The sequence below is a fragment of the Chenopodium quinoa genome, unplaced genomic scaffold (genome assembly GCF_001683475.1).
Source record: "Chenopodium quinoa cultivar QQ74 unplaced genomic scaffold, ASM168347v1, whole genome shotgun sequence".
Classification (NCBI taxonomy): Eukaryota; Viridiplantae; Streptophyta; class Magnoliopsida; order Caryophyllales; family Amaranthaceae; genus Chenopodium; species Chenopodium quinoa.
This window is the reverse complement of record NW_018744167.1, coordinates 2627608-2639082: the sequence shown is the minus strand read 5'-3', so window position 1 is coordinate 2639082 and position 11475 is coordinate 2627608. Positions and strand designations below refer to the sequence as shown.

General features: G+C 35.2%; 1 protein-coding gene across 1 annotated transcript; it reads left to right on the top strand.

Annotated features, from left to right (window-relative positions):
- The first annotated feature begins 521 nt into the window (after positions 1-521).
- LOC110693920 (ABC transporter C family member 10-like) lies at positions 522-11180 on the top strand. The gene is made up of 13 exons (XM_021871096.1): positions 522-962; positions 1175-1244; positions 4461-6575; positions 6753-7073; positions 7159-7245; positions 7836-8438; positions 8553-8717; positions 9093-9387; positions 9483-9697; positions 9774-10079; positions 10193-10256; positions 10352-10591; positions 10757-11180. The coding sequence occupies exons 3-13, from the start codon at positions 4494-4496 to the stop codon at positions 10870-10872; spliced, it is 4494 nt and encodes a 1497-aa protein (XP_021726788.1). The 5' UTR covers positions 522-962; positions 1175-1244; positions 4461-4493; the 3' UTR covers positions 10873-11180.
- Positions 11181-11475: the final 295 nt, after the last annotated feature.

Below are 11475 nucleotides of genomic sequence, written 5' to 3'. Positions count from 1 at the left end.
ATCAAGACGTCAACATTTTACATAATACAGAGTACTGTTTTACAACCATGTCTTAAAATCACATTAATTCCATCTATCCATTTTTATATTACTTTAAAATCAATATCAATACAATTATTAATCACGACATAATCGATCTCAAAACCTTATCATTAATTAATCCAACGATCAATGATACGATGTTATTATAGACCAATATACTTTTATTATTACAACCGAATCTTCAATATTCAATCTCTAAACACGCCACATACTCAACAAGAGACCAACATACTCTTATTATTACAAGGAATCAACAATTCAAAAATCTTTCAACATGATGATAAGCAAGGACCTTCAAATTACTTTTGACATCGAATCAATAGGTCCACTCTACAAAATGGGACTCATGCATTTATCACAAAACGACAAAAAAAACCCTAAATGATTTCAATCAAAATCGTTGAAAAAGTTCATTCGTCTTTCAAAATCGGGTAAGTAAGTTGGAGTACAAATCAAAGAGAGAAGGGCAGACCAAATACAGTAGCCTTCAACGTTGCCCTAATTATCTCCACAAAATTTTACTTCTAAATCATTTTTATTTAATTTTCTTAAACTATATACTATTATTAACGTGTCTATTTCGTCAAATAGTGGCGTGGAATAACTATACTCACACACTAATATTGAAGAAACTTTACGTCTTTTGTTTTTTCTTTTAACCCGATTTTAATACCGATATTCTCATGATCTTATATTGTATCTAATTATAGAGAAAACTAAATATTACTGTTGAAAAGAATCTAATGATTTAATGAAGGACATTCATGTCGTCCTACTAGATTTCTTGTTTCTTTGTAATACTAGTATATAAATATCAGAATTTGTAACACTACTAATATAAGAAGAGAAAACAATTGCCTATGCTATCTCATCAAAATTCCATCTTGCAAGTGTACGTGCAGTGTGTCCTTCATTTTCAAGTAAGTTTCGATCTTAGCTTGCTCCTCATTCGATTTTGCATTATTTTTCTAATTAATTTTGCCGAACATGTCCAAAGTGGTTTTTATTTTGTGTTTCTGCTTGAGATGATTCTTAACTTTTCGTAATTAATTAGTACATACGTGCTTTGAATATACAGTACAATTGGTAAATGTGCATGTTAAATATATAAATTTATTATATGTTCTTGCAGGAGGAGGAACAACTATACTCTTACTATCATCACCAGTCGACTAACAGGCTAAGGCTTAATTTAGCACACGGTACGCTTGTTTCTAAGTTTATGTGAAGTACGGAGTATATTTTAAGCTTCACTTTTAAAACTAAAGATTAATACGAAGTATGTTTTAATGTTCATCAACATAGTTCGATCATATAACGTTTACTTTCTAATGATTTGAGACCTTATATTTAAGGATTCTAATTTTAATTTTGTTAAACCATGACAAAAAGAATAAGAAACTTTAATGGTTTGGTTTAGCTGAAAGGGGAGGTTTCGAGGAATTTGGAGATTATTAAGCTTAGGTAATACGCATCAGAAAAATTAATGAAAATGGAGTAATTATTCTTTCATTCATTAAAGATATACTCACTGTTTGTGTATAATGTTTATCCTCCTTAATTTAGACACTAGTATGAGTGGTATTATAGTATCATATTAATTTATACTTGTAATAAAGATGAATAACATGTGTATGATCCAGAATGAATATGTTATTAGGTACTTCCTCTGTTTTTTTAATACTTGCAACATTTCTCTTTTCACGTTTGCCAATGCACTATTTAAATCGTTAATATTTTTAATTACCAATATATAAAAATTTGATATTATGAAAGTATAAATCGAGACGAGTAAAACAAGATCCCACGTAACTATATTTTTCCTAACCTATAAATCACCAAAGCTAGTGAGATATGTAAATAGTGCAAAAGTCAAAATGTTGCAAGTGTAAAAAAAAAAACGGAGAAAGTATTAAGGTATACGATAACGTTACTTTAACAACAAACCCTTTTTGAAAGTATTTAGAATTTAATACTCTTAAATTATTTCTAAAAGTTCTTGTTTTGACTTATTTAGTGAAAGTATCTCGTTTATAAAAACAAAATCTTTAGAGATAAAAGAGTATCATATTTTGGATAGTATATGTAACAAATAGAGAGCTTTAAGGACTATATTTCACAAAAAAACATAATGCATAGTTAGAGGCTTAGAGCTTAAGAGGGTGGTAAATTGAGTGTATAATTAAATCAAGTTGATAAAATCCTAGATCCGTCAATAACTAAACAACCAAATTAAAGCGAGGCATAATGCTAAACTAGTAATGTGGTAGTCCTAAAATGTGGCGCAAAGCGTTAAAAGCATTAAAGAATGAAGAAGATGTAACAGTACTAGCGTTGGGAGTTTGGACAATAAAGACATGAAGATTGGTAAAACCATCTATCCTCTGCCGATCTATCACATCTACATATCTAATCGATTTGAAAGCAATTATTATTGAATGAAAGGGTGAGTCTTGCCCATTTTCTGTCTTTAGTTAATTATCAATCAACCCTCATTTTACCACATTACCCCCCGAAAAATATGGAGGTGGTTGGAAAGTTGAAAAACATGATAATTTATTCTTTCGTTCTTCCGTTCTTAATTAATTACTACCAAGTGAATAAATAAATTTCGTTCATCACGGAGTAAAACCACTATTTGAGGTAGCACTTTTGCCTTAAAACCCCTATTTCAAGTAGTGATTTTGGTATAAATCGCTACCTCAAGTAGCGGTTTTAAGGCAAAACCGCTATCTCAATTAGTGGTTTCAAGGCAAAACCGCTACCTCAAGTAGCGGTTTTACCCATTTTTATCTAAAAAATTACACTTTTGTTTCCGTGATAAACAAAATTTGTATCCAAAGCATTTAAATTTATATTTAACAATTAAACAAAGTCATCAAGTATTTGTCTATACTCTCTTTTTATTTCACCAATTTATTATTATGAATCGAACGAGTTGCTGGTAATTCAAAATTTTTATTAGTTATTTCCAAGTTTCCAACTAATAGAAGTTAATTTGGTGGTTTCAAACCTATACGGTGATGATGAGCATTTTTGTGGGTGAGTCAATTGCATCAAATTATTTGATGATTTCAGATTAGAGGTTAGCCGATTACTTAAATGATTTCAAAGTAACGTATATGATCCTTGACTCAAAAGTCGTTACTCGTACGTATAAATTGCAACGTAATTCAACTATGACATAGCTATTGTCCACGGTTTTATTTATTTATTTATTAAAAACCCTATATTCCTATAACAGCAATTTTGTGTCACACTCACTTACTCACACATCTCAATCCTAGATGACGTAGACGTGACCAAAAGATTATGTAGTACTCCATCCCTAATATATAATGAAATTATTGAAAAATAATGCGTAAAACTTCTCAACTTAACATTGTTGCATGACTAGTTTTTTGGTTGAACATAAAAAGTTACACTTTATATTGCTTTACAAACCTCCTGTCGGCAGCAGGAAGATCGTATTTCATGGCCTATAAGACGGATAATCGAGAGGAATAATAGGTTAATTACATGGCAAATTAATACCTACATACTACATCAGGTGACAAATTGTTCACAAAATTTCAACTAAATCACGTTTATTGCACGAATCCTATCAATTTTCATACCTACCTAATTGTGTTGATTTTCCCGCAAATTGTTGGCAAGAGTTGCATGAACCATCTACTTCGTAGTTTCATTTGTACACGTCTACATGATAATAATATAATAAGAAGTAATATAATAAGTATAATATATTTAATGCATTACTAAATCTAATGAAGGAATCTACTACTGTCCAAAAACAATTGTTTATTTTTGTAAACGAATTGCACTTGTAGCACAAGCACCCAAAATAGAGGAAAAAAAACATTATTTGGGGGACATCTCAAGAAATATAATGTACGGAGTATTAAAAAACGGACGTATTATAACAATTTTTTTAAAGGTTTGAAAAAGAAAAAATATTAGAAAACCCTCTTGACGAGAAAAATGTATTATAACAACATAGGATGATGTATTTTCTCAAACATTTACTCTACATACTCTATTTTTTTTAAAGATACTGTAACTATTTATATATCGTAATATTATTGTAAGTCAGCAATCACATAAAACTTGGTGGCAGATTTGAAATAAACCAGCTGTTAGTAGCATTAAATAACGACCTCAGCTCGTTATTTAAATCCTACTAGCTTAGTATTATAAGTTACAGAAAATTCAGTAGAATTCTTCAAGATTGTCACCTCTTTTCTGAATACGTAAGGCTCACAACATTGACTTTGTTTTTGTTTTCCTAACTAATCACATTTCAAAAAGTTTTTGCTCTTTGATTTTTGCTGATTAATCTATCTTCTAATGAAGATTATAGTATGATCAAAATGTTAAGTTTTATTATCTGATAAGTTGGTATCTGTATTTTGATGCAGAATCTGTAAATATAAAAAAAAGGCTGAAAAATAATGATGGAAGATCTCTGGAATTCATTTTGTGGGCAAAATTCGTGTTCAAATATCAATACTACTGAGCCTTGTGTTCCTCCCTTAGAGTTTGTTACTCATCCTTCTTCATGTGTAAATCATGCCTTTATCATTTGTTTTGATATACTGCTTCTGGCAGTGCTCTTATTCAACATGATTACAAACATATCCTCTAAGAGAGTCGAACTACCGCCTCGTTTTAGACATGTTTCAGCCTTACAGAAATCATCAGCTGTTTTTAATAGTTGTTTGGGACTAGTTTACATAGGTTTAGGAAGTTGGATTTTGGAGGAGAAGTTGAGAAATGGTCATTCTGCATCACCAATTCATTGGTGGGTTTTGTATTTCTTTCAAGGGTTTACGTGGGTGTCGGTTGGATTATCAGCTAGCTTTAGAGGGGAGTGCTTCTCTAGAGTCTCATTGAAAATCTTGTCCATCATTGCTTTCATTTCTGCTGGGACTGTTTCCCTGATCGCGATTTTTGCTGCCATAGATGACTATGAAACAACAGTTAAGGTGGCCTTGGATATCCTGTCTTTCCTAGGAGCAACTTTGTTGTTGTTATGTACTTACAAGGGGCACGGATTTTACGAAGATGAAGATAATATAGAGAGTGACTGTGGAAGTACCCTTTATACTCCTTTGAATGGTGAGGCTAATGGCAGCTGTAAAAATGATGCAGCAGACAAAGTCTCTTTATTTGGTAAAGCAGGGTTGTTAAGTAGGTTGACATTCTGGTGGTTGAATCCCTTGATGAAATTAGGTAAGGAGAAGACTCTTGAGGAAGAGGACATTCCCAAATTACGGGATGCAGACAGAGCGGAAGCCTGTTACTTGCAGTTCATGGACCAGTTTAGTAAACAGAAAATGGATGGACCTTCCTCACAGCCCTCATTGTTGTGGACTATTGTCGCGTGCCATCGTACTGATATACTGATTTCTGGGTTCTTTGCCCTTCTGAAGATACTTACCCTGTCAGCTGGACCTCTTCTGCTGAATGCCTTCATTGAGGTTGCAGAGGGCAAAGAGGCTTTTAAAAATGAAGGTTATTTGTTGGCCATTGCACTCTTCACAGCAAAGACTTTGGAATCACTGTCACAGAGACAGTGGTATTTTCGAAGCAGATTGATTGGCCTTAGAGTGAGGTCCTTGCTTACTGCAGCAATCTACAAGAAGCAGCTAAGGTTATCAAATGCTGCAAGGATAAAGTATTCTGGTGGTGAGATAATGAATTATGTCACTGTTGATGCCTACCGGATTGGCGAGTTTCCTTTCTGGTTTCATCAGACTTGGACTACAAGCCTTCAACTTTGCATTGCTCTATGTATTCTAATACATGCAGTGGGACTTGCTACACTTGCAGCACTAACAATGATTGTGATAACCGTGTTCTGTAACGCCCCCCTTGCAAAGTTACAGCATAAGTTTCAAAGTAAGCTTATGGCTGAACAAGATTCAAGGCTGAAGGCTTGTTCTGAGGCTCTTGTAAACATGAAGGTTCTGAAATTGTATGCATGGGAGAATTACTTCAAGGATAAGATAGAGCGCTTAAGGGAAGTGGAAATTAAGTGGTTAAAGGCATTGCAGTTGTGGAAAGCATATAATGGTTTTCTCTTTTGGTCATCCCCCGTTCTAGTCTCTGCTGCCACATTTGGAGCTTGTTATTTCCTCAGTGTTCCTCTACATGCCAGCAATGTTTTTACTTTTGTCGCAACATTGCGTCTTGTGCAAGACCCTATCAGAGCTACCCCTGATGTTATTAGTGTGGTGATTCAAGCAAGGGTTGCATTTACACGTATTGCACAGTTTCTTGAGGCACCAGAGCTTCAGACTGAAAATTCCAACAAGAAAAGCAATACAAATAGCTTAAACCAAGGCCCACATGCCATTTTGATGAGGTCTGCGAATCTTTCTTGGGACATGAATCCATCAAAACCAACACTACGAAACATGAATCTAGAAGTTCGACCTGGTGAAAAGGTTGCTATATGTGGAGAAGTTGGCTCAGGCAAATCAACATTACTAGCAGCAATTCTTAATGAAGTACCATTGATGGAGGGAACTGTAAGTTTTCAAATCAATTCCCGTACTAGTACTATTGTTGGGCAAATGATTGTGTAGGTTGACACATTTATAGGCCATTATGTGTACTCCCAATTTATACTTTGTATTTGGGAATTATATAACCAGAATGCTATTAAGCTTTTAGCTTAATATTCTTAAATTGGTTTGGTCTTTCAGGTTGAAGTTTATGGGAGGATCGCTTATGTTTCCCAGACAGCTTGGATCCAAACAGGGACAATACGTGATAATATTCTTTTTGGGTCTGCCATGAATGAGCTAAGGTACCAAGAAACTATTCGGAGGTGCTCATTGGTGAAAGACCTTGAGCTTCTTCCATTTGGTGACTTGACAGAGATAGGGGAAAGAGGAGTAAATCTAAGCGGAGGCCAGAAGCAAAGAATCCAACTTGCTCGTGCATTATACCAAGATGCTGACATATACCTTTTAGATGATCCATTCAGTGCTGTTGATGCACATACAGCAACTAGCCTCTTCAATGTAACCTTTTCACCCTAAAAATGTAATTTTCTGTTTCTTTAGTCATAGCATAAACTGATAATTATGGCTTCTAAAATTGTGGCAGGAATATATTATGGAAGCACTTTCCGAAAAGACTGTCTTACTTGTGACACATCAAGTTGATTTTCTTCCGGCATTTCATTGCTGTTTGGTGAGCCAACTATCACTCTCCTGATGTTCAGTGCAGCTTTCTTCTTGAAATAAATCTTGGAATTTTCATTAGCCAAAAGACTTCTTGCTTCAGTATTACAGATTGTAGGACCCTTCATTAACTTGGTTTAAACCTATAAGGCTATAACTCCATTGCACACCCATCAAAGTAGTCCGAGGTGCTCTGTATTCAGAAATAAGGAGTGTAATTTGATTCCCTTAGAAGTTTGGATCAATTTTCTTGGGGGTTGTCACCTCAGTTATCTTGAGCTTCCTCAAGGCTCAACAAATCTATCAGATATTGCCAGTCATCAGTATCAACAATTTGCAGTTTCTATCTTCTATTTTGATGTCAACTGCTATCCTCATTGTCTAAGCTCGGGTTAGTTAAGATTTAGTTTTGGCACGAAAATTAAGGATAGAGATAAATAGACTGAAAAAAAGAGTGAATAGATGAGAGTGAAAAAAATGGGTAAAAGTAGAATGTTTAAGTTTGGACTTTTTTTTATTGATAAAACCTTGAGGTAAGATGGAGAGAGCACTTGTTTTTTGATTAATCATGTCCTAATGAAAAATTGTTGTTGTTTGCAGCTGATGTCAGATGGGGAGATCCTCAAATCAGGGCCTTATCACCAATTATTAGATTCAAGTCAGGAATTTTTGGATTTGGTAAATGCACACAAAGAGACTGCAGGAGCTGAAAGGCCATCGGAGGTTAAGACATCTGAAACTGAAAGACAAAGCTATACTGCAAAGGAGATCAAGAAGATCAAGAAAACTGATATTGAGAAACAACATGTAGCACCTGAAGGGGATCAATTGATTAAACGGGAAGAAAGAGAAACAGGAGACACTGGCCTTAAGCCATACTTACTATACCTTAATCAGAACAAGGGCTACTTGTACCTTTCTGTTGCAACTATTTGTCATCTGATCTTTGTTACAGGCCAGATATTACAGAACTCTTGGATGGCCACCAGTGTTGATGATCCTCAAGTCAGCACTTTGAAATTGATTGTGGTTTACCTCATCATTGGAGCCTGCTCGACATTCTTTTTACTAATTAGATCTCTGGCTGCTGTTGCATTGGGCTTAAAAGCATCAAAATCTTTTTTTTCACAGTTGATGAGTTCTCTCTTTCGTGCTCCAATGTCTTTCTATGACTCTACACCCCTTGGACGGATACTAAGTCGGGTAAGCATTAAGTTGTCATTAAATTTCAAGTATTTGATGTATGCTGGTCTGGTAGGGTATTTCAGAACTAATGTTATGAGGCTTCGTTTCTTCTTTTGCACCCTTAATCTGCAGGTCTCTTCTGATTTGAGCATTGTTGACATTGATGTTCCTATAAGCCTTCTCTTATCCATGGCGGTTACTATGAATGCATATGCCAACCTAGGAGTGCTAGCTGTTATCACTTGGCAAGTCTTGTTTGTCTCCATACCCGTGATCTACATGTTAGTCCAATTGCAGGTAAACAGAGAAATATTTGTACAGCTTTACCACAACATAATTTTTGCCTCCAACAGAGTTGTATGTTGAGAAGAAAAACAAGAAAGTTCACAAATAGTTTATTATATTTCATCATGGACTAAGATTCGTCATTTATAATGACACAGCTATTAATCAATCCCGACACATAGTAGTACCATTGAGCAGTAGCTGCTCTATTTTACCTGGAGGTCCATGGTTTCAAATTCTGAACTAAATTCAACCAAAAAAAATAAAGAATATAATCTGACTTCCCATCTATCATAGTTTTTTTTTTTTTTATTTTGTTTAAAAAAAAAAAAAAGAAAAAACATTTATGAGAATTATGACCTAATATTTCATAAAATTTGTCAACAGAAATACTATTTTGCGACAGCAAAAGAGTTGATGAGAATCAATGGTACAACAAAGTCTTTTGTTGCAAACCATTTAGCTGAATCTATAGCTGGAGCCATAACAATCAGAGCTTTCAAGGAGGAAGAACGGTTCTTCTCTAAGAGTCTCGATATTATTGATACAAATGCAAGCCCATTCTTCCACAATTTTGCAGCTAATGAATGGCTGATTCAGAGACTTGAGACCCTCTGTGCCATTGTTCTCGCAGCAGCAGCCTTGTGCATGGTTTTGCTTCCTACTGGAACTTTTAGTTCTGGTAAGATTTATCTCTCTCTCTCTCTCTCTCTTTGGAGCTCTTGCCTTTTGGGAGATAGATATAATCTTCATTGCTATATACAACAAACAATGCAGGGGTAATTGGAATGGCGCTATCTTATGGTCTTTCGCTAAATATGACCATGGTTTTTGCGATCCAAAATCAGTGCACATTAGCCAACTATATCATTTGTGTGGAAAGGCTTGAACAATACACCCACATACCTAGTGAAGCTCCAGAAGTCATTGAAGGCAGCCGCCCCCCAGAAAACTGGCCTTTGGTTGGTAAAGTGGAGATAAGCAATTTACAGGTAACTTTTAGTGCACTGGGATTCATATTTGACAGATTTTAGATAGATAACAATATAAACTTTTGGTGTCTTGCAGATAAGATATAGACCAGATGCACCACTGGTTCTTAAAGGAATCAGTTGCACATTTGAAGGGGGAGACAAAATCGGTATTGTTGGTAGGACTGGCAGTGGGAAGACAACCTTAATTGGGGCATTGTTTCGGTTGGTGGAACCAGCTGCAGGGAAGATGGTAGTTGACGGCATTGATATATGTTCAGTAGGACTTCACGATCTAAGGTCACGTTTTGGAATTATCCCTCAAGACCCTACTCTCTTCAATGGCTCTGTAAGATTCAATTTGGATCCATTGTGCCAGCATAAAGATGAACAAATTTGGGAGGTAAAGCTTTTTATCAGGAATTAAATTTTCATTATTTTGTGCAAGTATGGAATCTTCTGGATGCTGATGCACCATCCCTCCCCCCCCCCCCCCCCCTTCATATTCTTGTAAAGGTGCTCGAGAAATCCCAGCTCAAAGAGGCAGTACAAGAGAAAGATCAGGGCCTAGACTCCTTAGGTAAACTAATATCCTTATTCTGGAATTTGAAATGAAATAGTAAATATGACATACTAAGCCAATATGTGCTAATCAAATATTGTATTTCTTATCAGTTGTGGAGGATGGAGCAAACTGGAGCATGGGACAGCGACAACTATTTTGCCTAGGGCGTGCTTTACTGAGAAGAAGCAGGGTATTGGTGCTTGATGAAGCAACAGCATCAATAGACAATACAACTGACATGATTCTGCAGAAAACAATAAGAACAGAGTTTGCAGATTGCACTGTGATAACAGTAGCACACAGGATACCAACCGTAATGGATTGCACAAAGGTTCTTTCCATTAGCGATGGTGAGTTTAATATTTTCTATGCCTTGCGTTCGTGACCATTTTTATTGAAACTAAAGAAAGAGTTGCAGAATTCAGAATTTCAGAGCAGATTTGACAATTTGGGTTTACAAAATTAAGGCAAGTGCTAAAGAATGTGTACTGATAGAATATAATGTGATGTTGCAGGAAAATTGGTGGAATATGATGACCCTATGACGCTAATGAAGAAGGAAGGTTCACTATTTGGACAGCTTGTGAAGGAATATTGGTCTCATTTCCAATCTGCAGATCAGTCACATTAAGCTAAAGGCAGCAGCAGCAGCACAATACTACATTTACTACTTCCATTCTGAAACACACTTCCACATTTATTTTGGCCAAAAAATAAATTTAGTCAAACTTAAATATTTAAATCTTGTACATATTTCAGTTAGGTAGATGCCAAGATTGGAATTCTCAGAGATCAAGCTCCTGTTTTGGCTAAAATTTTCCCCTGCTTCATGCTTATGTTAAGGATTTCCATTTTAGATATGTTTATACCTAGTGCAGACTATTCACGATTTTAGCATTTATCAAGTTTGATATCATATTTGTTTTTTTGGTGCAATGATATCATATTTGTACCTTTTTGATAATCAAATTTGATATCAGTTCCAAAACTTTTCAAGTATTATACTATAAAGGTGACCACACTAATCACTACAAGGCCGGGTGAAAGTTAGACTCTTGTTGTTCAATATAAGGATGATACTTTGGCTATTGATTCAGAGCAGATGGCTTGTGGGTTTAAATTGTGACTAGGGTCACTACACAGACATTTGCTGCTCTTATGCATTAGCTTACAAAATGGAAAAATTAGGCCTACACTAAAGACAATCTATATGATGGCTTTTGGAGCGGTCATG